The 27,468-nt window shown below is 48.0% G+C and overlaps 1 protein-coding gene across 12 annotated transcripts in view; it reads right to left on the reverse strand.

Moving 5' to 3' along the window:
• Positions 1–14,905: 14,905 nt before the first annotated feature.
• PAX2 (paired box 2) overlaps positions 14,906–27,468 on the reverse strand; it is a 95,002-nt gene continuing 82,439 nt past the window's right edge. For 8 of the 12 annotated variants that reach the window (XM_066355208.1, XM_066355217.1, XM_066355215.1 and 5 more), the window contains 3 exons: positions 18,211–18,312; positions 15,889–15,975; positions 14,906–15,421 (listed from right to left, as the gene is read on the reverse strand). In XM_066355208.1, the coding sequence (XP_066211305.1) occupies positions 15,300–15,421; positions 15,889–15,975; positions 18,211–18,312 (311 nt within the window). In that variant the 3' untranslated portion in view covers positions 14,906–15,299. Of the gene's footprint in view, positions 15,441–15,888; positions 15,976–18,210; positions 18,313–27,468 lie in introns of all 12 variants that reach the window. The other 4 variants (XM_066355219.1, XM_066355211.1, XM_066355218.1 and 1 more) reach the window with 1 other exon arrangement.

Consider the following 27,468-nt stretch of genomic DNA (forward strand, 5'->3'; position numbering starts at 1 on the left):
TTTCTTTTTTTTTAAGTGAAAGAGAGAGAGAGAGAAACAGGGACAGACAAACATGAAGGGAGTGAGATGAGAAGCATCTACTCATGGTTGCAATACTTTAGTTGTTCATTGATTGCTTTTTTATATGTTCCTTGACCGGAAGGCTCCAGCTGAGCCAGTGACCCCTTGCTTAAGCCAGCAACCCCGGGTTCAGATCAGAGACCTTGGGTTTCAAGCCAGTGACCTTTGGGCTCAAGCCAGCATGCTTGGGGTTTTGAACCTGGGTCCTCAGTGTCCCAGGTCAACACTCTATCCACTATGCCTGGTCAGGCTGTAAATATTTCAATTAAATAATTCTAAAATAAAAGGGATTTAAAAATGATTATAATATCACTGGCCCACTTAAGAATTTTATAATGTGTAATTAGTGTGGTGTTTGCATGTTATTGATTACCTCATAACTTCTCTTCCTGCTACTCTTCTTCCTGCATCTTTATCTTTTTTTAATTACTTGCAAAATTCTAATATATTGCAATTAGTTTATATATCTCTTAAGTTTCTTTTAGTCTATCCATTCCCCTCTGCCCTGAAATTTCTTTATTGAAGAAGAAAGATTATTTGTACTATAGATTCTCACACTTTGGGGAAATTATACAAAAAAGAGCCTAAATAAAATGTCATCCTGTGGTTCCTCTGTTTATGGTATTGTTTGTAAAAGGGTAGTTACACCTAGAGGCTTGATAAGATTCAGTAATTTTTTTTGAAATATTAGTTAATAGGATTTTGTGCATGTGTGTTTGTATTGTATTTTCATCAAGAGGCACATAATATTCTGTTGTTTCTCTTTTTGTGAAATTAACAGCCATTGTTGATCATTGATTAGATCTATTATTCCATTAAAGGTTGCAACATAGTGATATTCTAATTCTATTCATTTTTTCTTCATTTATTAGCTGTAAGACATTTATAAAGAGAAACTTCATATCACCCACTGTTTGATTTTCTTGAGATACAGTTCTTAGAAGAAATATTATATAGAAATGCTTGATTCTTTCTCTTTATCAATTTCCCTAATAATGAGTTGGTTTCCTAGAATCCTACAAAGATCAATAAGATATTTCTTTTAAGTGTAATTATATATTCATGGATTTAAATATATTTGATGAGTTTCAATCAATTGTAATTATTATTCTCACTGATGCACAATGATCTCATCGTTGGTCAATGGCAGTCTCTAATTGGCACCTAAGTCCTTTTGACCTGACACTAGTAGTAGTCTTTAATAGTTTCCTTGCTTTCTGTTGGATAAGATTTCCAAAATTATCTTTAATTTCCCCAAAGAGTCCTGGTTCCTTTTAGTGCAATGTGGTATTTAAAGACCACAATTTGGAAACTAGAGGTGCTTATTGTTACTGAGTTGATTTGTTTCTTGTCTTTTTCAGTGGGCAGAGCTAGGAAATATAGTTTTTGAAAAGGTAAAATACATTGAGTTATTACTGATGCATCCAATTGAAATCTAGGACTACTGGGATTTTACTCATCTTTATTGATTTTCCATTTGGTTTTGTTTGTTTTTTCCCCACCAAAAACTTCAAGAACATCAATATCATTATATCATTATTTATTTGCTTTATCAGTGTATGTCCCCTAGGGAATATACATATAGTCAATTTCTAGGTTTTAAATTACTTGAAATAGTTTATTCTGTATGGTTATGATTCTAACTCAGTGGATAGTTAGGTTTATTTATTTTATTTTGCTTCTGCCTTTTGGAGGATTGCTCATTTATTTACTTAATTTTGTTGTGTTACTGCATAAAATATGTACATGTTTCTAAATTCAAATCTACAAAATAAGATATAATCAGTGATGTCTACCTTCTACCTTGTCCTCTCCATTTTGTTCCCCCCTTCTTTAGGAGATGAACTTTTAAAAAAACCTTTTGGTTTATCTTTCTATTTTATAAAATGTAAACAAATAAGTATATGTACTCATATTTCTCTTTTCATTTTTTTTAGATAAATGGTTGCTTTTTTATCTAAATTTTTATCCACCTTAACATTGGTCTTAAAATAAAATTTATGTTTAGGAATGTTACTTGTTTACATTGTGGCTCAACCTGCTCCCTCTTTTGCCTCTTATTGTATGACGTCATCGCCACACTCTGCCATTATGTCATGGCATCGTTATGTCAGTACATCATTACCTAGTTAACATGGTTACACTGTCAGGTTGTCATTTGGTTGCTAGATTGTCTGCCTTGTTACAGTGTCACTATTTACATGATCATTTCATTATCACAATACAGCCCCATATTGTTACCCAGTGCATTGACCCATCATTTCCATTTCATATGAGAAAATTGTCATATGGTTACCCTGTTTCTGGATTGCATCATTACACTATCATTACAAGCCCTACACTATCACTTTACTACATTATACTATTTAGGATCATTTGTTTCAGTATTATACTATCATTTTGTCACAAAATTACATTGGCCTATTCTAACTAAATGCAAGTTTGGAGGACAGGAGAGTGGGGGCAAGGAGGTATCTCCCAATTCTACATCCGGAGCTATTGCTCTGTAATTCTGTCAACTGGACATCATGCTCAAACATGTACAACTCAGCCATGTGTACTCAGTATACAAAGTCATGCTCATTGTTTCTACTCTCAAGTCAGCCTTTCTTCTTACCTCTGCTGAAGGCCCCACCAGCCACCCAGCCCCTCGGACTGCACACCTTGGAGACAGTCATCTATCTCTCTACCTCACTTTCAGATCCAATTGGCAGCCAAGTCCAGATATGTCATCTCAGTGAGACTGCCAAAAGGCCTTTTGGGCTGTGAAAAGGAGCCCACTCAGCTCACCTCATTCTCTTTTGCCCCTCATGTGAGACTTCTCCATCACAGACCTTCTTTCCATAGGCAATCATTCTTTCTCTCTCTCTCTTCCCCCCCTTTCTCATAACTGCACCAGCTTTCTAATGGTCGCCCTGCCTCAGCATTCCCTTCAGACACCCTGTTTAGCAGCCAGAATTAACTTTGAAAACAAAACAGTGCATCTGGTCATCTTTAGAAACAGTCAATAACTGTCCCCTGCCATCAAAGGCAAGAAAAAGTGGATAGAGTGTCTACCTGGCGTGCGGTTGTCCTGGGTTTGATCCCAGGTCAGAGCACACATGAAAAGCAACCATCTGCTTCTCTTCCCCTCTTTCTCCTTCTCTCTCCCTTCCCCTCTTGTAACCAGTGGCTCAGTTGGTTCGAGTGTGGGCCTTAGGCACTGAGGATAGCTTGGTTGATTCTAACATCGGCCCCAGATGGGGGTTACCAGGTGGATCCTGGTCGGGGCACATGTGGGAGTCTGTCTCTCTATCTCCCCTTCTCTCATTTGGGCCTTTAGTCATGCATTTATTTATTCAACAAATATCTTCTGGTATCCATTAAGTGCTAGGGTCTAAGGATAAAGACATGGACTCCATTCTTGTGAAATTTAACATTTTGGTGGAAGGACAGATAATGCACAGGTAGGGTGACAATATTGATGAATTAAGAAGTTTAGGAGTGGCAAAAGCTCCTGAAGGGGTTAGGAAAGGCTTCCTGGAGGAAGTGATATTTAATCTGAGATTTCAAGGATGAATGGGAGTTAGTCAAATGAATGGGGGGTAGTTACAAGATATAAAGAGTTTTCTTTCCTTTTATTTTCTCTTTTTTTTAATTTAGGGAAAGGAGGGGAGGCAGAGACAGGTTCCTTGCATGCACCCAACTGAGATCCACTGACAAACCCACTAGGGGGCGATGCTCCACCCATCTGGGACGTGGCTCCATTGTTCAGCAACCAAGCTCTTCTTAGTACCTGAGGCAGAGGCCATGGAGTCATCCTCAGTGCCTGAGGCCAACTCACTCCAATAAAACCATGGCTGCTGGAGAGGAAGAGAGAGAGAGAGAGAGAGAGAGAGAGAGAGAGAGAAGTGAGAGGAGGAGGGGTGGAGAAGCAGATAGGCACTTTTCCTGTGTCCCCTGACCAATAATTGGACTGGGAACATCCACATGCTGGATCAGTGCTCTACCACTGAGCCGACCACCCAGGGCTGAAAGAGTTTTTCAGGCTGATAAAAGAACATGTATGCAAAGGCCAAAAGGTAAGGTCAATGGGGCTGGAGCAGAGACATCAGGGGAAGCATGCTTGATGCAAGGGTGGGCTGTTGGCAGAAGTGGGACTTTGTGCTTTCTCAGTCAAGTTAAAAGTTTGACTCCATCCCCTGCAGGCTCATGGTGGTCCACCAATGAGTGTTAAACTGGACTTTGTGTGTATGTGAAGGCACAGCAGGATATTATTTGTGTTTTTAAAGATAACTTTAACTGCAAATCAGGGCTTAAATCAGGAAGGAAGGCAGAGCTGCTGGTGGCCCAGACTTGGGTGATACAGGGGAAGCTGGAAGCAAATGGCACAGATCTAATACGTTTATAGGAAATTGAGCTGATAGGACTTGGATTCTGATTGGTTGAGAGGGATGAAAGAGAGGGAGAAGTTAAGGACAACTGGTGAGATTCTAGCTTGAGCAATGAATGGAAGATGGTGCCATTGCCTCAGATTAGAATCAATGGGTGGGACAGTCATGTTTTGGGCTACACGCACACAGTCATCAAAGATGGTTGAGGTTAATGAGAGAAAAGTACAGGGAGTTACGGGTCCTAACCCAGTCAAGTGGTCGAAGAAGACTTCCTGGTTGAGGTAGCTAATGGCAAGGTAGTGACTAAATATGGGTTAGGGTCCAAGGTAAGAAGTTGAACCTAAGATTGGGATCTGGGGGCCCCGGAAGCTGAGAGAACAGGACATCTAAAGACTTGGAAGTGGACTCAGGGTGGCCCAAGTCCTGGGTGACTCTCGCCTTGGTTGGTGACAGACGGCTTGGCTGGACTGGGCTGCCCTCTCCTCCTCCGATAATTAATCCCGCGCGGGGGCCGTGGGCGATGACAGGGCTGTCTAGCGTGCACTTAAGCATTAAATGACCAATTTCTGTCAGACTAACTTCCCCAGCCTCCCTGTCCCCTCCTCTGCCACCCACCCTCCCCCGCCCCTGTCTGCACCCCCTCCTTCCGCTCCCTGCACTCTGAGTTTTTCAGCAACTGATGGCTCCTGGTTCATTTCTGTGGAATTAATTGGTCCCTGAATGAATTCTGTTGACAGGGCAATTTATCATGTGTTTAGGCTGACAGTGCGGGTGTCGGGGGGTTGGGGTGGTGGGGAGATGAATGGGGGGCCTGAGATGAAGGGGGGAGGGGTCTGGGTTGGGGTAAATACTGACCATAGATGGGGGCTGAGAAGCACCAGCCTTAGGCCTTAATGAGGCCATAGAGTGCCCCCAATCATGGCTTCATTCTTTGCTACACATCATCAATCCCACAAGTTTGACAGAAAACCCCAAATTGGAGAGTACCCACCAAACTTTGGCCTCTCCCCAACTCTTCAATCATCTCAAATGAGGGTGTCTTCACTGGGGAATCACCCTACACTAACTCTCTAAAGGCTGGAATGGGACCTGGAGAACTGGGAAAGAATAAGGCTCTGTGTGTGTGTGTGTGTGTGTGTGTGTGTGTGTGTGTGAGTGTGTGTGTGTGTGTGTGTGCATACTCATGTACTCAAGGAGCGAAGGACTGATTAGTCTGGAGGCTAAGGGGGCTGGTCCCTATGGAGTTGGGCGCTCAGCCGGCCTTGCTAACGGGGGCCTTAGGGACTGGCTAATTAGGGTATTGGGATGGTAGGGCAGGTGGGGGTATCGGTGGAGGCAGGAAATATAGTTGGCCCCAAATAGCTGCTTCCTTTGTCTCTCTCCCCTAGTTCCCTACCCAGCACCCTCAATGGTCCCCACTATTCTGTCTCAATGCTCAAAGCTCCTTCCTCTAGAAACCTCTGGGCAGACACTGGGAAAGATAAAAAAGACAGTACTACCTCCATAACTTCCAGATGGGAGTGATGACAACAAGTACATAAATCCATGCCTCCTCCTTCTCTAGCTTAAAAAGCCCTCATTCCTTCTCCCATCTGAACGTACCCACCCCACCTCCAAAGAATTTTCTTGAGCTTCTCCTGGCCAAAGAGATTTTTCTGAACACCAACAGAATACAACCAAAGAAGAATAGCATGTCAGGGGACAGGAGTCCTAGAGGCTGTCTGGTTTTACATGAGGAAACCAAGGGACAGAGAAAGACGGGAGCTTGTTGAAAGTTAGACAGTGACCATATAAGCAACTTCTGGGTTCCTTCTGCTATTAGCTTGGAAATGCTTCCATATACACATGCTTTCTGTTCTGCCTCTAGGTTGCATACAGGGACTGGGAGTTCCTTGGGAGGTTGGGTCTTCTACAGGCCTCTCTTACAAGAAGTTGAGGCCACACCTGGGCACTTGGGGATGGACAGTCACAAAGGTCAGACCACAAGAATGGGCCTGAGGTGCTGCTGGGATTCATCAAGTAGAGTGGCCATATGGAGGAGAGAGATGTGTATGAGGTGGGAGAGGGGAGAGCAGTGTAACCTTGGGGGACCAGGATGCTACGTCCTGAGAGATGGGGCCAGGCAGAGCAAGGGGAACTAAGGGGCTTCCACCATGTGCTGCCAGGCAGCAAGCTCCTCTGCTTTCACTGTCTTCCTTCTGAATCCTCAAGGAAAATGCTTCCAAGAGTCTCTATCTTCCTCTAGGCAAGACCCAGTCCTGCTCCTCCCACCCTCAGCAGACAGCAACTGTGTCTCCTGCATCTCTCTGCGCAGCCCTAGCAGCCCCCCTTTCCCTTGTGACTTTCCTCACCCCAGAAGAATTCCCTGGTTCTTCCCTACCCGTCACCCCCATGCCTCCACCATATTATTCCAAGCCTCCTTTCATAAGCCCCTCACGTCCATCTCTGAATGGCCTCTCTTCATGCCAGCTGCCTCCCACTCTCTTTTTCCGCCCGCAGGCTTGTCCATAGCCCTTAGCCTGAAAGACTCTTCCCTTCAGCTCACTGACAACATCATCTTATGGCCCTCTTCGTGTTCCTTTCTCTTCCAAACCTTCCAAAAGAATTATTTATGCTCTGCCCCCTTCCTTCTTTGGGTCTTAACCACCCCTCCCCTCCAACTCCCAGTAGCCCTCCCTCCTCCCTCAGAAAGCACTAACTCTCAGGTCACCAGGTATCCCCTAGTCGCCAAATGCAATGGTCATTCTCTCAGCCACACATAACAACCAGAATTTGGTTTATTCCTTATTTTGTTTTATTTTTTTTAAGTGAGAAGGGAAGAGATAGTGAGACAGACTCCCATATGTGCCCTGACTAGTATCCATCCGGCAATCCTGTCTGGGGTTGATGCTCAAGTACTGAGCTATTTTTAATGCCTGAGGCTGACACAGTGAGACCAACTGAGCTAGGCTCAGCACCTTGGGACCACACTTGAACCAATCCACCACTGGCTGTGGAAAGGGAAGAGGGAAAGAAGCAGGAGAGAGAAGGGGAGAGAAGCGGTTGGTTGCTTTTCCTGTGTTCCCTGACTGGGAATGAATCTGGGCTGTCTATATGCCAAGCCAACACTCTGTCCACTGAGTCACTGGCCAAGGTCTGGTTTATTCTTTAAATAATTATGTTTTATGTGTCAAGGGCCAGGTTGTCCCTTGTCTCTCTACTTTTTCTTTTTAATTTAAATTTTATTTTTCAACAAGTTCAAAATTACATTAAAAAGTATACTCACAGAAATCTCACTCTTACCCTGTCTCCATCCACACTCTTCCCTTCTCAGAGACAGCCATTTTCATTAGGTTATCATTTATGTTTTCAGTGTTGACGTATATGTAAGCAAATGTGATAAAATTCTTGTTTTCCTTCTTTCTTAAACAATGTGTCCACTATTCTGCACTTTTTTCTTCTTTTTTTACTTAAAAGTATAGCTTTGTCCTGTTTCCATGTCAGTGTGCTTCCTGAGCCACTCCTCAGTGTAGACCCCCTCATCTCTCACCTGGACCACTCAAACAGACTTCCCTGCCTGCACTCTTCTTGTACCCTAATTTTCACATACGGACAGAGAGTTCCTCCAAAATGCAACTCTATTACACTGTTCTCTCTTGCTCAAAAATTTTCCATGGCATTTATGCCTTCTAGAAATGTTTAAGTCAGAAACATATATTTATTTATTTATTTATTTATTTATGACAGAGACTGAGAGAGGAACAGATAGGGATAGACAGACAGGAAGGGAGAGAGATGAGAAGCATCAGTTCTTCACTGCGGCACCTTAGTTGTTCATTGATTGCTTTCTCATGTGTACCTTGACCCGGGGGCTACAGCAGAGCAAGTGACCCCTTGCTCAAGCCAACGACCTTGGGCTCAAACCAACATCCTTGGGCTCCAAGCCAGTGACCCTGTGCTTAAGCTGGATGAGCCCGTGCTCAAGCTGGCGACCTTGGGGTTTTGAAGCTGGGTCCTCCATGTCCCAGTCCAACATTCTATTCACTGCGCCACTACCTGGTCAGATAAGAAACGTTTTGCTTGCAGTTAACAGACATTCCATACATTTGCTTAAGTGAAAAAAAGAACGTACTGGCTTATGTCCTAGAAGTCCAAAAGTAATCTTTCTTCAGGCCTAGTTGGCTCCAGGGGCTCAGATGATAACCCCAAAGCTCTTCATCCCTCTACCCCTTATTTCTGTGTCCCTTCCCAACTCAAAGAGTGACTCTACTTTCCACATGGTGAGGGGGAGTCCTTAGGGACCTAGAGCCCTCATCAGTGCAGCTCACAGTTCAAAAAAAGAGGAACCCCTCTTCCTGTCCCTTCCTGTACCACATAACAAGCCTTCTGAGAGGACTCTGATTGTTTCTAATTTGAGGTCTATGTGCTTTGGACAGGGACATGGAGTCCTCATTGTTCATATGTGAGTCTCAGGCCCATATCTCTGGTCAGGAACTGATGGCTCCTCTGATTGGTGGAACACTCTGACTGACAGTCTCACAAGAACTACACAGGATGATGGAGGGAGTGTTTCCCAAAGAAAGGAAGGTCCACCCTCATGCTGGCCAATGGGGACTATAATAGGTATTTTCGTGAATAAGAGGTAGATGATCACCCCAGGTAATGCTGGGAATTTTTCAAGGAGTTTAGAGTTCAGAGTCTTGAACCACTGGGCTGTAGGGGAAGTAGGAATAGCACCTGCCCTCTTTCTCCTCCTCCTTAGCTACAGCCCTCTCTGTGGGTCATCTCCCTCCTCCACATGATTGTGAGTTCTTACCAATGCTTTCCTTCTTCTTTGTGTTTCTCTCCTTAGCCTTAGCCTTAGCCTCCTGATTGATGATTTCTTCTTCCTCATCACTCCATTAATTACTTCTTCTACTATATATTTGTTGAACATCTCCTGTCTAGCAACCACTTATGTTAGGTATTGGGGGTAGAGTAGCAAACAGAACAGACAAAAAGCTGTCCTCATGGAGTTAACATTCTAATGGGAGAAGACAGGATCTAAACCAATAAATATAATCTTTCAGGAGGTAGTAAAGAATGTGGAGAAGCAAGGAAAGGGGACAGAGAGTGGTGGTGAGGTGTATGCTATTTTATTTAAGTTAATGAAGGAAAGCCTTGTTGGGAAGGTAACATTGGAGCAAAGACCTTATGGAAGCGGGGAGCCAGTCTGTCTGGGGGAAAAAGCACATGATGTGCAAATGTCTTGGGAAGGCTTGTGCTGGATGCAGTGGAAACTCAGAGGCCAGAGGGCTCAGAGCACAGTGAGCTGGGGGAAGGTAGTGGGCGGTGAGTTAGGTGTATAGGTGTATGGAGGGGATCAGGGAAGGTAGAGATGGGAGGACAGACAGCCAAAACATGCAGGGCTTTGTAGATCAGTTTTTAGGATTCTGACCTCGAGGGAGAAGGGGAGCCATCTGGGGGTACTCCCAGTCTGGGGGCACCTGGAGGTCAAGCCAGGCACTGGGGGCCAGGTAATCTGCTACATCTGCTAATCTGAGAAGAGGAGGGTCAAGATCTGCTTTACCTGTTGGAGAGCTACTCTGTTGCTGGGGGAGAATGCACTGGGGTGGGTGAGGTAAAAATGCAAATAAGAAGTCCACGTGGAACTTTTTTTGCAAATACCGGTGAAGGATTGTAGTGGTATGCACTGGATAGTATAGTGCAGACTGTCGGAAGCAGTCAAATTCTGAATCTATTTTAAAGGCAGAGCTGCCTGGCTTTGGTGGTAGATCATATATGAGATGGGGAAGACAGAAGCAGTCAGTGAAGATTTGGGGTAGAATGAAGCTGTCCTTGGCTGAGATGAGGAAGACTGGGGAATCTTCCTCCACTGCGCTTTGCTGTTGTTAATGGTTAATGGCCTCATGCTCTCCATATTTCCTAGTGCTGTTTCCTGAGAGAGGAGGACTGGTGGGCTCAGCTTGGAGTCATTGGCACAAATTTGGTGGTTCCATGGACAGGAGGAGCTGAGCAGGGCAGCTTCCTCACAGAAGCCATGTAAGTGATGAGTAGCATTTTGACATTTCTAGCACAGTGTCCAGGCTCTCAACTATTTTTTTTTTTTAATTTTTCCATCGATTTGAAAGGGAGAGAGAGAAGCATCAATTGGTTGTTCCACTTAGTTGTTCCATTTTTTTTTATTTTTTTTTATTTTTTCTGAAGCTGGAAACGGGGAGAGATCCACCTGGCATGCCCACCAGGGGGTGATGCTCTGCCCCTCTGGGGCGTCGCTCTGCCGTGACCAGAGCCACTCTAGCGCCTGGGGCAGAGGCCAAGGAGCCATCCCCAGCGCCCGGGCCATCTTTGCTCCAATGGAGCCTTGCAGGCTCTCAACTACTTTTAAGTTTCTCCTCCTGCCTCTCCCTAGGCACCTGATGCTCCAGCCACATCCCATCTGGTATATTTCTATGCTTCCACGTCTTTGTTCCTGTTGTTCTCTCAACCCAACACCTTTCTTCATCTGTTTCTGTCGTACTTGCTCTATCTCAGCTATGGAGGGGGGATGGGGACAAGACTAGCAGAGTCAGGATTGGGTGAGTTATAGAGAACAGGCTTACAGAACATGTTTTTTGGAGTCCTCAGGCTGATACTAAACAGCAGCCAGCACCCCAGAGGAAACATAGCATGAAAGCTTCTGACCAGCCGTGGCCATTGTCAGCACAGGGACGCTTGCTGTCCCGGTAGCTATGAGGAGACCAGAAGTAGAACAGAAGGTAAGGAGCTCTGGTGGGAACCAGGTAACAGACCTTGACTCCCAATCTGATATATCAGGCAAAGCAGCACTCACAGTCTGGGGCACCTGGAGGCCAAGCCAGACACTGGGGGCCAGGTAATTGGCTGCATATAATGAGTGTGGCATTGACTGGGCCAACTCAGTGCCCTGACAACTTCCAAGAATTTACCTTCTGAGCATCAGGCACTAGTCAGGAGTTCTGCCACGCTCAGTTTCAATGGATTCTGAGCAGGATCTCCATGGATATACACCAAACATCTCCTGGGGGTGGGGGGAGTGTAAGATAATCTGTTTATCTTAGAGAACATTAGAACTTCTATGCTTATGTATTTCAATCTCATCTTTTTATTATTTTATGTGTTATAAAATTTATAATATGTTAGTCTAGTAGTTTATGGAATCTATAAATAAGTAAATATTTAAATAAATATATAATTATAGTGGGGGTACATGTTAAGAATTCTTTTTACTGATAGGATATATGATAAAAAAAAAACGTTGAAGACCACCCTTCTAGGAGAATGATAATCAAGAGAAGTGCCAAGCAAGGTAGAAGGTGGGACTGTCTGTCACTTGCTGAGATGGGGAATAGAGAGGGAACCCAGGTAGAGAGGGAGGAAGAAAGAGATGGACTTGGTTAGGGGCTTGCTGATTTGTTTGGGATCCTGCATATTCTCCTGAAGTGGCACAGAGCTTGAAGCTGGGCAAACAGGACTGGGAAAGAAAGAGCGCTGGGATGTGGAGGCAAGCAGGTGTCTAGGATACACTGCCCCCCATCAAGAGGGAAAGTCATCCCTTATCTGCCTCAGGTCCTGCTTGCAGCTCCCTCAGCCATCCCTGGCAGGTCAGAGTAACAAGAGCCTTCCAAGTGGGAGCTGAGCTGGGAAGGTTTCCCAGGGACAGCGAAGGGAAGTCTCCAAGGGTGGAGACCAGGTGGAGTTTGCAGCCTTTGTGGGTAGGCTGGAGTTGAGAGATTGCTAAAGGGATAGAGAAGGGATCCCTGCCGAGTATGTCAGATGCCGCCTGGACAGTCTTGGACAATCACTTCATCCTTCTCCCAAACAGGTATAGAGACACTGACATAGACCCTTCACTGTCACCCTTCCCATTCCCCCAGCACAAGAACAGCAAGAGTGTTTGAAAAAGGGAACAGTTCTCTCATCACCCCCCCCCCCAGGACCACCCAAGGACATATAGACCCACGCAGTCGAATAGAAATGGAAGTACGGACAGATCAACGAACTCATGTGCTCCCTCTCCGGGACCCATCCAGACCACACCGATCCTAGTTACTGCTCGCCAGGACCCGGGGATCCGCAAGACACAGGGGGCGCGCGAGGTCCCGTGAACGGGCAGATTCTCCCCGCCTCTCGGCGGAACTGGGCACTGTCCGCGCACGCAACTAAGTGAACGTCGAGGAAACTTGTGAAAACCGTCTGAGGTCTTCGCAGATTCGCGGGATAAAATTGCGGCTGCGCAGAGGAGCAGACGAGGCCTCCGACGTAGCATTTTGAGAGTCTGAACTCGACATCTGGGTGTGGGTGGAGAGGCAGGGTGACCGCATTGGCCTGGTATAAATGTGTAACTCGGAGTTCTTCTGAAGTTTTGGAAAGCTCTTTGTCCCAGGGCGGGTGGGGTGGTGGTGGCTATTAAAGGACCTACTGGTCTGGGCCTTTGCCTGCTTTCAGCTGCCTCCAAGAGGGTCTTGGTCAAGGCTGGGAGGGAGTAGCAGTGGGGGACTAATTGGGAGAATCATTGTGGGGGTTGTTTGGATCAACTACTGTTGAGAGAAGGCCTGTCTGGGAAACAGGCAGAGACAGACTTGGAGCCATGGGGAGTAACATACAAAATTTTATTATTATTTATTTATTTATTTATTATTTATTATTATTTATTTCTCATGTGCACAATAAAAAAAGAAAGAAAAAGAAAAGAATCAAAACGAACCGACGCGCTTAAAGTGGCCAAGGAGACCCACTCAGGGGCTCTCTCGAGGGTTCGGCCGAGTCTGGGCTCTGGTGTCCCTGCCCGGCCAGCCCCGCGAGGACTGTAGTGGGTCGGGCCTCAGAGTTCGAATCTCGGTCCACTCGCCGCCCCGCTCGGGCCACTGGAGCCTGGCTGGGCGCCGGCAGGTCCCTTAAACTATTCTCTTTTCTCATTTTCTTTTCCAAATAAAAAGGCTCGAAGGGGAGAGAGAGCTTGGGCGAGGACTCCAAGCCTTTTCGTATTTGTTCAAGGATTTTTATTTATTTATTTATTCATTTTCACTTTTATTGACTTTGTTTCTGTTATTTCGAGTCGTCACGATCCACGGGTGAGGAAACATGCAGGGCATATCGCCGCTACCGAAAGAGCAACTACGGGGCGTGGCGGCCCAGCCGCCGTCGGCCCGGGGCGCGCGGGGCACGGCCGCGAGGGGACACGCCCGAGGGTGGAGCTGCCGCCTCTGATCTCGCCTGGGAAGGCAAGGTGGCCCGGGGGCAGGGCTGGGGGGAGAGTCCGAGAGAAGGGCAGAGACAGAGACAGAGACGCAGAGAGACAGACTGAGGAGGAGAGAGGGGGTGGCGAGGGGAGCGATGCGCAGGAGACGAGGAGAGAGCGAGAACACGGACTTACAGGGAAACAGCCAACAAAACAGAGGCGAGAGTTCACAGGATCATGTTCGTCGTTTTGCATAGAGATTTCTTTTCTTTCGTATTTTTTTGTAACATAAAAAAAGGCCCCCCTCCCCCAGGACGTGCTGTGCTTTAGTGGGCGTGTAGCTGTGTCCCCCCTTCCCCCCCGGCGAGCGGCGGCTCTCGCAGCGCAGAGAGCGGGGCGTATCTACAGGCGGGGCGGCGTCGGGGGCTCGGCCGGCGGGCGGGCAGACGGAGCGGGGCTATATACACGGGGGTTCGCCTTCGCGCGACACACAACGTCTTTCTACAAAGCAGCAGCCTGGTGGGTTTTGTTTTGTTTTCCTTTTTGCAAAGACCATCATATTAAATAAATGTAGACTTTTTGCGGTTCTGTTCTGTTCCTTCTCGAGGAGGAGGATGGGGGTGGGGTGGACCGCCCCCCACTTCTACCCCGCCGCAGCTCAGATGCCCGCTCAGAACCGGCTCCTACCGCCGGCAGATCGAGGGTCTACGTCGGGGAAGGGTCCTCAAGTCACTGCCGGGGACGACCAGGGCCCCCGGCCTCTGGACACTGGTCCTACGGCAGGCACCGGAGAGCCTCGAGTCGGGTGTCGAGACAGGGAGGAGTGGTGCAGAGCGTCGTGGGATGGGAAAGTGACGGGCAGGAGGGCAGACTGGGGGGTCACAGATGGCAGAGAGGCTGAGGTAGGGGCGAGATGGGGCTGGGAGTCTCGTCACTAGTGGGAGATGCCCGGGCCCTGGGGAACCGAGCAGTTCCGGTGGAGTCGGGCCAAGAGCCAAGCTTGGCGAGTGTGGGCTGCTGGGGCCTGCGTGCCTTGGGTCCCCACCTTGAAAAGACCTGAGGACCCCAACATCTGTCCCTGGAGCCCAGCCCCCACGCTCCTATTTCATTCCACCTCCTGGAGCAGAGCCCACTCGGAAGGGGAGGGCGGTCCGGCTGGCGCGGGGGTCAAGACTTTTCCCCGAGGGTTCGGCAGGAGGCTCGTCCTTCTTCTGCAGAAAATAGTTTTGTTCTTAACTTCCTGTGCCCAGTCCCTCCAGCGAGGCCCCCTGGCGCAGGAGCATGCGAGGCCCCCTGGCGCCGGAGCAGCCGAGTCGGGCTGCTCCGAGGCTGGGCCGCGCTGCGGTCCGCGCTGATTGTGTGTCACAGAAACGTGTGCCCGCGCACAGCGGCGGCCCAGCCTGAGTGCGGCGTTGTGGTTGGTCCGATCCGGTTCGAGTAGGGCGAAGCCGGGGCGAGCTGGGCCCTCCTCGACGCGCCCTGCGATCCAGGCAGGCGGGGAGGGGCGGCGGGAGGGGCTGGAGGCGGGGGGCCGGGGCCTGAGGGTCCCGCCCGCGGCTCCACTCGTTCTGTGCGTCCTTCGAAGGGGCCACGGGAGGGGCTGCGGGGGTCCTGGGAGGGGGCGGGGCTGGGGCGGCGGCCGGGAGGCTTCGCGGCGGGTCGGTCCTCCCTCCCTCCGGGGCGGGCAGTCAGACGGGGACGATGTGGAGGCCGAAGCTGTCGGCCTGAAGCTTGATGTGGTCCCCGCGGTAACTAGTGGCGGTCATAGGCAGCGGCAGCAGCGGCAGGGGCGGAGCCCCGGGGGGCGGCACTATAATAATAAGGGGAACCTGGAAGTTAACACAGGAGAAGAATGGGCTGGGTGAGAGGACAAACAGGAGAACAAAAAAAGGAAAGCAAAGCAAAGACCTCCCGGGACTCGGGTCTGGCGGGATCTGGACAGGAAGACCTTGGCTGGGCTGCGGGGCCCCCCAGGAGACCTGCGTTCACCGGGTGGGAGAGGGGCCCAATCAGCGGCCATCGCCGCCCGGCTGTGGACATTGCAGGGGTGCTGAGGGGCAGCCCCGCGGCCTTTCCGCGAGCCGGGAGGACGAGGGGAAGAAAGGGTGGGAGGCGAGGGCGTCCTCGAGGGAGCCCGGGCCTCAGTGCTGCACTAAGGGGCTTGGCCGGCAGGCACCCGAAGGCCGGGCGGCTGGGAGTCGGCCGCGTCCGGAAGCAGCCGGGTTGAGCGGGCGGGCGGGCGCGCTGAGCCGCCGGCCAGCCAGGTGGCGTACTCACTTAGTAAGGCGGGGTTGCTGAATCTCCAAGCCTCGTTGTAGGCCGTGTACTGGGGGTGGCTGTACGGATTGCCGGAGAACTCGCTCCCTGCGGGAGGGTGGGGAGGTGGGGATCAGACACGTGCAACGCCGAGGCGAACCCGACGTGCCAGACCATTGACCTCCCCAGGGTCCGAGATTCAGGTGGGGCGGGCAGGGCAATGCCCGCTGCAGGCTGTGGACCATTGAATCCTCGTGGGGAGAGCCCACGGTGTGTGTAATGGGGCGGGGGATGCAGAAGCACCCACGAGACTGGCGCGCGGGCATAGAGGAACCTGCGGGACAGTGCCAGCTTGGGGATCCCCCGCAGAGGCTCTTCGAGCCATCCAGTAAGGGTTTGTTCCGGGTGCAGGCACCCGCTGCGTGAGGGGACAGGGTCAGTTTAGTGGAGACTCTGGTTCTGGGAGTCATAGCCCCACCGGGTGGAAGCGGGGGAGGGTGGCGAGAAAAGGACCCCGGGACGCTTTGTCCCAGAGAGTCCTAAGAATAGCATCTCAACACTGTACCAAAGCAAAAGCGTTAGGGCTCTGCTGGGAAACACCCTCCCCCTTTTCCCGCGAGAGACTGGACTCAGGGCCACGCAGCAGGGGAAGGAGGTGACGAGAGCAAGTGGACTGCCCGCCGGTCCGGGAGCAGTGAGCGGAGGGCCCGGTGGGCAGGGAGCCGTCCAAAGCTGCTTCACTCCCTCCTGGGGAGAAAGGCCAGGCCTCCGGGTTTCCCCCTCGCCCTTTCTCCTGTGTGATGACCCCAGACTGTTTACAGTGATCCCTAACCGCGGGTTAAGTAGAGGAGAAAGGGCCCCGCTTGGAGAGGGAGCTGGGGTGGGGGTGGGGGACGCAGCCACTGGAAAGCCTGTTTATTGACGAGGAGGGAAAGCATGCGTGCAGCAGGATAATGAGCTTCTGAGCTCAACTGTGACCAAGAGGAACTGAGCTATCTCCTTCCCCATCGCTAATGAAACAAGTGTAATTTCCTCATCAGCACTAGATTCTGTTTAACGACTCCCCCCTTGCCACCATGAGCTCTCTGTGCTCCCCTCATCCCCACCTCCTTAAAGGCTCCCTCCTCCCTTACCCCAATCTCTCCAAGACCTTCTCCAGCCTCCACCAGCTCACTGCTGGGAACTCCTGGAAGAATATACTTGCCCCCAACATTTCTACTCCCCCTACCCCACATCTGGGTGGGGCTTCCCTCACCCACACTTGTCAGCTCTCCTTACCCAGTCCCTCTAACTCCCTCCAGCCCCTATTCTACCACATCCTGCTGCAATGCCCTCTTCGCCATGCCCCTCCCCCAACTCTGCTTATCCTGGGCTGTCCCTGGATGGATAGTTCAGGAATGGGACCAGCCACCCTTTTCTATCCACCCCCATCCCATGAGAGTTGAGCTTCAGGGAAGGGGCACACAGAAGGCAGCCACGGAAGTGCGAGCAGGCTCAGTGAGTCTCACCCTCTTTTTCAAAGATAAGAGTTTTTGGTGTTTATAAGAATAGGAGCTTCAACTTGGTTTGGCTTCAAGCCTGGCTCCCAGTCTGAGGTGAGAGATTGGGAAAAACACAAGATCCAGCTGCTATACCAAACCCCAAATACAGCCTCTGCCTCTGCTCCACATAGCCTAACTGAGCTGCTCCCAGACAGGGAGGGGGTGGGTCTGAGCTCCGGGGAGCAAGGAGAGCCCGGTTCCTCTGAAGAGATGTGGGGTGCTCTAACTTCTCTTTCTGAAACTAGCCTCTTGGTTCTTGCCATAGCCTGTCCCCATTCCTCTCGCCTTAGTGACTAGCTTAGCTCCCTTCTTTTTCTGGGGTGGGGTAGGTTCTCAACAGTGGTCTTCCCTGTGGGTTGGTGTGGACCAGGGTGGCTTTGTCTGAGTGACTGACATGTCCCTGGAAATGGTTCTTGGCTCCAAGTTTCCATGGAAACCAGGGCAGGCTCTTCCAAGCAGTGTCAGCTGGCTGGGGGGTGGGCTGGAGCACTGCGGGTGGAGCTGAGACTGAGTGCTCCTTGGGCACAGGCATGGGTGGCTGGGCCCTGTGGAAGGGCCATGACATACAGTGAGGTGCACGCAAGGGGCAGTTTTGCAAGCTCCCTCCCTAGGTTCCTTGTGAAGGAGGATGATGAGCCAACTGCAGCTCTAGGGAGAGAGAGGAATAGAATAGCAGTGGTTTTGGGGGAGGGGATGTTGGGTCTCCTCCCACTCCCAAGCCTCAGACTAAAGACCACTCAGCAGCTCACCCACAATTTAGTTACCCCCACATAAATTAGGCAGCTGCAGCATTGTCACCTACCAGGCACCATTCCTGCCAGGGTGGAGGTGGGGTAGCTTCCCTGGCCAGTGGGGGGCACATGAGGGGGGTAACCAGGCAGAGTGGTGCTCGCCATGTCACGACCTGGAAAAACACAAAGGGGAAGGCATGAGGCCTGGAAGAGAGGGGCTGCCTCTACTCACACCAGGGTACTCCATGGAAGGAGAACCCCTGGAGAGGAAAGAGCTGTGTGTAGACACTTGGGATGCAATGTATTGAGCAGGTCCGGGTGTGCCTTTACAAGTGTGTAAGCTCATTACGGAAATGTCTAGCGGCCCTAGCCTGTGACCAGCTGTGTTTATGCACCTTGCTTTGCATAGCACTTTGTGTCTTTCTCTGTGCATGTGTGTGCATGTGTTTGCCTTTGCTCGTGTTTCTTTGTAGCCCAAACCCAGAAGGGAGGGAGGGAGGATGACCTGGTTTTACTCCTTCCCAGCAAGATATTCAGCTGTGGTCTCTCCAGTGGCCAAATGGACCTTTATGATCTTGTTCACCTCTCTCTTCCCCAATACCCTACCTTTCCTTCAAGCTTGGAGGGTACCCCACCACCACTCACATGGGCTGATAGGTTTTTCTAGTCCTCTCCAAGTGCTGCTGCAGGTGCTGGGCCTAGCAGGTGTGGACAGCAGGGGGCCAGCCAGTGGACTATTTTGCTGTTAGTGTTTATAGCACTTAAACTATAGAAAACTATCTCTGAAGCAAATCAGGAGCTTTTGAGCCAACAGTGCAAGTGGATTAGATCAAGTTCCAAAATCTGCTCCCCACAGCACTGCTGGACGTCTGTCCTGGGAGTCCTCTATTAGCTAGTGTTTGGAAGGTCGGAGGCTGGGCTTTCTTTAGTGTCCTGGAGTGAAGGCAAAGCAAGTCAATATCAGGGAACTACCCATGGTCCACAGACATCTCCTCTGGAACACAGTTGCACCTGAGTGGCCCCCCTTCCTTGCCTGTCCCCTCCATCACCATGAAGGGGTCACCACCTCCCTTTACATTTTAGTATGCTTCAATTGCTAATGCCAATAATTCTCCCTCTTTCCTTTTCCACACTTTCATGTCCTAGAGACTATTTATGCTCTCCTGGGTCTCCTGGGTCCCATTCATCCTCTCCAGAGTCCCTTTATCCTCCTCTTCATCCACTGCCACTCTCCTATTCTAGTGCCTCTGTCCAACCTTCTGAACGTAAGGTGTTGCTGGAGGAAGTTATAGAACTATGTGTATGTGGCCCAGTTTGCTTTCTGTTCATTAATAGCACTAATCCTCATCCTCCTAATGGCTATTAGAAAGTGCCCCTCCTCCTTGCTGCTCTCCCTTTGAAATTGGCCTCAGCTCTCATACTTTTCTGACACCTGTGAATTTCCTCATCCCCACCTTAACACATCTCACATCTGAGTATTTACCATTCTTACCCTCAGTATACAGAGATACAGTTTAGATTTTCGTATTTCTAGCTTCCTGCTGAACACTTTTATTAGCTGTCCAACTGTCACCTCAGACTTGACAGGAATAAAGGCTGATTCACCATCCCCACAATCAGTTCTACCGACAACCTACTTGAAGACCATCGGACCAAAAATATTGGAGTTCTTCTTGACTCGGCCTTTTCCCTCCCCCTTTATATGAAGTCACTCACCAAGTGTGGTCAGTTCCTCTTAGCAATGTCTGTCCCTTCTCCATTCCCTCCACCACTTCAGTAGCTCAGCTCTTAAGATTGGCACTCGGTTTACTACACATTTTTCTTGCTTCTATTTCCTGCCTATCCATCCTTCCCCCTCCTGTCTCTTCCAAATGTGGATGCTTGGCTTGTCCTCATGAAACATTGCTCTCATCACTTCCCTTGTAAAAACCATCATTGATTCTCTGTGGGCTACAGTTTGAATCTAAATTCTTCCAGGCTTTCCCAGCCTCCCAGGTACTCCTCCCCACCCAGCTTTCTCAGCTCTGATTTGTACCCCCTGGTTAAGTTTGACCGTTTTCACTGGCCTGTGTGCTGTAAAACCTCCGTGCTTTTGCTGGATCATTTTTGTCTTAATTTGTGTGTGTGTGTGTGTGTGTGTGTGTGACAGAGAGAGACAGAGAGAGGGACAGATAGGGACAGACAGGAAGGGAGAGAGATAAGCATTAACTCTTTGTTGTGGTACCTTAGTTGTTCATTGACTGCTTTCTTATATGTGCTCTGACTAGGGGGTCTACAGCAGACTGAATAACCCCTTGCTCGAGCCAGCAACCTTGGGTTCAAACTGGTGAGCCTTGCTTAATCCAGACGAGCCAGCGCTCAAGCCGGTGACCTTGGGGTTTTGAACCTGGGTCCTCTGCATCCCAGTCTGACACTCCATCCACCATGCCACCACTTGGTCAGGCCATTTTTGTCTTCTTACAGTTTTCTTCTTCTTCCAGCCCAAGCATTATTACTCCCGCTATTCTACCCATCAGAGGTGTTTCTCTTTCCTAAACTTCTGGAGAGTCTGTACTCCATGGTTTAGCATGTCATTATATTTCATAATACACTAGGCCTATTTCATACCATGGCTTGCTTCTTTAAGCAGATTCTAGTTAAACCAAGGGCCCTGTTTCCTGCACTATACTGCATAGCTGGGAAATAGTAGATGCTCAATAAATACTTGTTGATTACTCTTTCATCGCTCCATATATTTATAGCCAATGCAAAATAATAGAGTGGGTTATGTTGTTTTTAAATTGCTTTATATGTGTAGGTCTCCTTTGAAGAGGTAAAGGCTGGGACAAATGTAAATGTTTGAATCTGCCTTTTCTCTAAAAGAGTTTGAACAATGGATTATGAATTTTTACAGCTTGGTGAAATATTTACAGTAAAGTATTCATATATTGTAGCTTAGCTTTATCATGCAATAAAATTATTTTCCTCTAACCTATCTCATATAGCTAATACCTTACATCTTTTTTTTTTTTTGTATTTTTCTGAAGCTGGAAACGGGGAGAGACAGTCAGACAGACTCCCGCATGCGCCCGACCGGGATCCACCCGGCACGCCCACCAGGGGCGATGCTCTGCCCACCAGGGGGCGATGCTCTGCCCCTCCAGGGCGTCGCTCTGCCGCGACCAGAGCCACTCTAGCGCCTGGGGCAGAGGCCAAAGAGCCATCCCCAGCGCCTGGGCCATCTTTGCTCCAATGGAGCCTTGGCTGTGGGAGGGGAAGAGAGAGACAGAGAGGAAGGAGGGGGGGGGTGGAGAAGCAAATGGGCGCTTCTCCTATGTGCCCTGGCCGGGAATCGAACCCCGGGTCCCCCACACGCCAGGCCGACGCTCTACCACTGAACCAACCGGCCAGGGCCGCTAATACCTTACATCTTAAAACTCAAGAATAAACAACAGAGTAGAACTGTCAAATAAGAGGTCACCTCAGACTCCCAGAGAGATAACAGAAAGAATCTGTGTTTGCTTTGTTTTGAGTTTTCTTTCATTGCCTTCTATTGCCCATAAATGGTACTCTCGTTCTGATCACCTCTCAGAGGAGCAGATCGGGAGTGGAAGTGACAGCAGTACATATCAATTCCGAGAGAGATTCATAACATGACATTTACTGGTCAAAAAAGGCCCCAAACAGGGCAGAATTAAAGAGAAATGTAGAGGTTTTGAAATTAGAAAGATATAGAAACCCACTTCCTCTTGATCTTATAATCTTAATGTCTACAAAGCAGCCAGGAAAAGGAGTGTGTTTCTTTCTTAATAAACAGGAATTTTGATGCATCTGACTTCTGAGTTTCAGCCGCATGGTTTCCACAACCTGTCACACATGAATTCCTTGTAATCGAAGGTTTTGTTACACAATCCCGTGCTTAGCTTCAGAGGCTGGATGACTGGAAAGTATTCTCAGCTATCCGACTCTTACTGCAATGTTTATTTCCACTGGCTTTTCCTTTTGCCAGCTTCCAACATATGGAAACTTTTGCGTGCAGAAAGTCACCCACAGAATTATTGACTGAAAGACACATCTCCAAATCCTATTTTAAACAAGTAATCTGTGAAATGCTATTAAGACTTTTTTTCTAAAGTCCAATGACAGTCTATTTATTTTTTTCCTCAAAATGGATTTTTTTTTTTGTATTTTTCTGAAGTTGGAAACGGGGAGACAGACAGACTCCCGCATGCACCCGACTGGGATCCACCCGGCATGCCCACCAGGAGGCGATGCTCTGCCCATCTGGGGTGTCACTTTGCGGCAACCAGAGCTGTTCTAGCGCCTGAGGCAGAGGCCACAGAGCCATCCTCAGTGCCCGGGCCAACTTTGCTCCAATGGAGCTTTGGCTGTGGGAGGGGAAGAGAGAGACAGAGAAAAAGGAGAGGAGAAGTGGAGAAGCAGATGGGCACTTCCCCTGTGTGCCCTGGCTGGGAATTGAATTCAGGACTCCTGCACGCCAAGCCGACGCTCTACCACTGAGCCAACCGGCCAGGGCCTCAAAATGAATTTTTTATTGGGGTAACAGTGGTCTATAACATTATATAAGTTTCAGGTGTACAACATTATAATTCAATATCTATATTTACCCAAAGAACATAAAAGCACCTATTCAAAAAGATATATGCCTTTCTATGTTCATTGCAGCATTATTGACAATAGCAAGATATGGAAAAAACTTGAGTGTTCATCGACCGATGAATGGATAAAGAAGATGTAGTACATATACAATGGAACACTACTCAGCCATACAAAAAGATAAAATATTAGCATTTGTGACAACATGGATAGACCTCAAGGGTATTGTGCTAAGTGAAATAGGTCAGACAGAAAATGCCCAAAACTGTATGATTTCACTTGTATGTGGAATAGAAAACAAAGGAAGAAATGAAACAACTTAACAAAACAAAACAAAAACAAAACCAACTCATAGACACAGACAATTTGGCAGTTATTAGACATTTTGAAAATGTGAGAGAAGAAACCCCCAGTGAGGAAAAAATGTGCAAGGTCCCTGATGTTCAGCACACAGCTGTGCTTCTGTGCTCCGGATTCTGGAACATCAGTATCACCACAAAGAGGTGCCCATTGAGGACGCCCAAGCCAAAGAAGGAGCAAGCTACTGCATACAAAGCACTCTCAGTGGCTTCATTAGCACACAGGTGACACCTGAAGAGCAGGAAAAAATGGACCAAACTCTTGCCAGAGCCATATATTTTCATGGAACACCATGGTCAATAATGGAAAACACATACTGCAGAAAGTTTTCAAATTACTAAGAGTGTCATACCATTTGCCCAGCAATGTTCTCTGAGCAAGTCTCTTTTAGTGAGAGAATACGAATGGGTAATGGAATCAGGCAAGGAAGCATCAAAAGAGCACTGGGTCTTGTATTTCTAGACAGATGTACAAGTGGGAATGGAGACAAACTCTAAAACTGTAAGACAGCACAGCCACCTCCTTAAGCAAAAGCTCAGAAAGAGAGAAAAAAAAAACCCAGCTACACAACAAAATGTATCAGTTATAAAATATATGCCAGCCAGCAGGAGATAGAAGGCAGTAAAACATTTGCTTTGCTCACTGACAATGCCAGTAACAGAAAAACAGCACCAAGAATCACAAATGGATAAAACCCCACATATTGCAAGAGGATGAGCATTTCATGTTGGATACTTGATTCTTAAGATTACAAAGTTTTAAAAATGGAGGAGCCTTTGACATGATCAGTGTAACTTTAAAATTGAGAAAAGGGAGGCACACAGAGTGATAATAACTTTCCTATGGCTACAGAGGTAGTAAATGACAGAGCCAAAGTTGAAGCTATGTCTGTACCACGCTACCTTTTAATGGTAACCCCCAAAAGAGCCAAAGAAAAGAAAAGTCACCCAACAAGCAAATCTCATATTGTCACTGCCATCATTAAGATGAGGCAAGAAAAACAGGGTACAAAGAATAAAATACTGACACTGAAAGCCTATAGTAAAAGTCCATGGGGTGGAGTATTAATCTCCTTTGAGAGTTTTCTAAAAAACAAAGAGACTCTTCAAGAAACAGTAGTAGTTGAGAATCTTAAAGTACCCAGAAGTGTTCGAAGCACTGTACTTGATGAGGATGTCTCCTCAGTTCAACTGCAGAAGTCCCTGAAGACTCTAAAGCCAATTTCTACAGCAATCACTACATCTGAATCAGACAGTGCACTTTTGTCAGACATTCCCTACTAAATGGGCCAGATCGAATCAACTGTTTTGGAGAATCTAAGTGCGGTTGCTCTTATAAGGACAGAGAAAAGCAAAGTGAAAGACTATTAAGAAATTGGAAAATTTCAGTCACCAGATAATTTATGCTATTTTGTCAGGTCTAAGATTCAAGGGCAGACTTGTGTTTCTACTTGCACCTAGACAAACTAGCATTCACTGAGCACCTGCCTCAGGTGCCTTAGGGCACTGTTCTAAATAGTTTCTGTGTGTTATTTAATCCTCATATCAACCTATGATATTGATCTGGGTTTTTTTTTTAAATTTTCGTTTATTGATTTTAGAGAGAAAGAGAGGAAGGGGGAGAGAAAGAGAGAGAAACACTGATTTGTTGTTCTATTTATGCATTGGTTGTTTCTTGCTTGTACTCTGACGTGGGATCAAACTTGCAACCCTGGCATATTGAGATGATGCTCTATCCAGCTGAGCTACCCAGCCACAGCCAATGTTAATCTATTTTTAATCACCATTTTAGAGATAAGAAACAGAAACTCAGAAGCACTAAGTATTATGTCCAAGATTTAAGAGCTATTAGATGGCAGAATCTGGACTAAAGACAAGCAGTATACTTGGGTGATTCTTGAATGACTCTCAAATATTGTAGACCCAGAAAATAGATAGGCGTTTGGTCTAGGAAAGTAACTTGGGATTATGCTAAGCAAATCCTTCTCACAACAGAACATCTTGTCACTTCTTGTTTCTTGCATGTTTCAGGTTCTTCCATTTTCCACAGCAAGGGTTCACTGATCCTGTAGGACTCCACAGATGTGTATCAGGGAGTCCATATAAAGCCATACATAAATGTTATAGATATAAATATATAATATCTAATGGCTTTTATCATATTCTCAAAAGTATTCATGATCCAAAGATTAATAAGCAGTATTTTTTTTTCATTTTTCTGAAGCTGGAAACAGGGAGAGACAGTCAGACAGACTCCCGCATGTGCCCGACCGGGATCCACCCGGCACGCCCACCAGGGGCGACGCTCTGCCCACCAGGGGGCGATGCTCTGCCCATCCTGGGCGTCGTCATGTTGCGACCAGAGCCACTCTAGCGCCTGAGGCAGAGGCCACAGAGCCATCCACAGAGCCATCCCCAGCGCCCGGGCCATCTTTGCTCCAATGGAGCCTTGGCTGCGGGAGGGGAAGAGAGAGACAGAGAGGAAAGCGCAGCGGAGGGGTGGAGAAGCAAATGGGCGCTTCTCCTGTGTGCCCTGGAATAAGCAGTATTTATAAAAGACCAAAAGAGCCTGACCTGTGGTGGCACAGTGGATAAAGCATTGACCTGGAAATGCTGAGGTCACCGGTTCAAAACCCTGGGCTTGCCTGGTCAAGGCACATATGGGAGTTGATGCTTCCAGCTCCTCCCCCCCTTCTCTCTCTCTGTCTCTCCTCTCTCTCTCTCTCTGTCTCTCCCTCTCCTTTCTAAAATGAATAAATAAATAAAAAATTTAAAAAAAAGACCAAAAGAATCCCTGTTCTTTGGTTTAGGAAACACAGTAATTTGTTTGAAGCCACTTGAGTTGTACCAATAAACAAGATCATACAAAGAACAGCATAATAGCGTGTGAAGGAAAAGAGAGGCTTATCTCAAGTAGGGAAGATAGTAGCATTCGGAAGAGCAAGGAAATCATAGAAAGGAAGCTGCCACAGCAGCATAGATGCTCTGTCTGGCCCAGTGATGGCTCAGACTTATTTGGTGTAGATTTATACAGCAAAAGTTATATTTAATGAGTTCAGAGATGCTTTTCCTCAGCATCTTTCTCTGAAAATGAGCACTTTTGCTATCCACTTGATACTGTTGAGAACCCTAAGGCCAGAAAACATAACTCTTGTTTTACTATCCTACCCTCAAGTTTGTCTGCTTCTCATAAGGTAACGAAAATGAAGACGTTAGATTGCTGCAAGGTTGGCAGTCTGTGGCTGCATTTGACACAAGCATTTATAATACTTCCAAGAATACACAGTTATTAAATTCGTAATTACTGCCTAAGTATACCATACACTTATATTTACTATACCAATTATGATCGCTTTATGACCAATCCAAGTTACATAATACATTAGAGTAACAAACTTTTAGTCTTTAAAAGACAGGTTAAAAGGAAAGGGAAAGAGGTTTTTTGCATATTTCCTTTTGTTTCTTATTTTCCAGGTTTCTGAATCCTTCCCAAGTTTTGTCCTTTAAGGCCAAGGTGCCTGTCTGTGTGAGGTTCCCAGCCCCCGTCCTTGTCTTGGCCCTGCACCTTCTTGTCCTGAGGCTTGACTTCTTCCGGTTCCAGCAGAGGGGGCTGTGCCTGCAGCTCAGGGCAGCTGCGCTCCTAGCTAATCTTGCTTCCCACCTTTAATTTGGTCCCTGGTGTGTCCCAGGCAGGGATGCTGATCAGATCTGCATGGGCTCAGTGAGGTCTTCACCTCCACAGCCAACTGGCTAGACACAACCAGGTATGCCCTCACACCCCTTCTCATCAAAGCCCATGGCCTTCATCTGGGTCATGGCAGTCTGCTGGCCTAGGACCCCATAAAAGAAGGTTTCCTTCTAACTCAGCTGGACTATGGAAGGAGCTGCAGCCCAGCACCCTAGGATAAGGGTAGGAGTCCTGGGGAGAATCACATTTTCAGAGGGCTGAGAGGGAAGTAGGTTTCTTCTAGTCTAACTCCCTCATTTTACAGAGGGAGAAACTAAGGCTCAGAGGAGAAGACATCCTAGCCCTTTTCTCATTTCACTTCCCCACACTGCCTTCGCCTGCTTCGTTAGCAAATAGCAAATGAAGATTGGAGTTGGGCAGGTGCTGACTCTCTAGAAGGCTGGGGCTCAGGCTCACTGATGGGCTCAGAGCAAGAGAGACCCCCATGCTGGGTGGGCAGAGGTTAAGCCTGTTTGCACAGTCTCCAGATACTCCAGCTCTCCCAGTTCCTCTCTGGCTTTATTTTGTTCTCTGAGAGCGCTGAATTGTCAGCTCTAATCCTTCCGAAAGCGCAGCGTTTTTCAGGAGCTCTGTGTAAGTGAAACCCTAATCCCAAGGAAAACGGCCACTTAAGCTGCTGGAGCATT

The sequence above is a fragment of the Saccopteryx leptura genome, chromosome 13, assembly GCF_036850995.1.
Source record: "Saccopteryx leptura isolate mSacLep1 chromosome 13, mSacLep1_pri_phased_curated, whole genome shotgun sequence".
Taxonomy (NCBI): domain Eukaryota; kingdom Metazoa; phylum Chordata; class Mammalia; order Chiroptera; family Emballonuridae; genus Saccopteryx; species Saccopteryx leptura.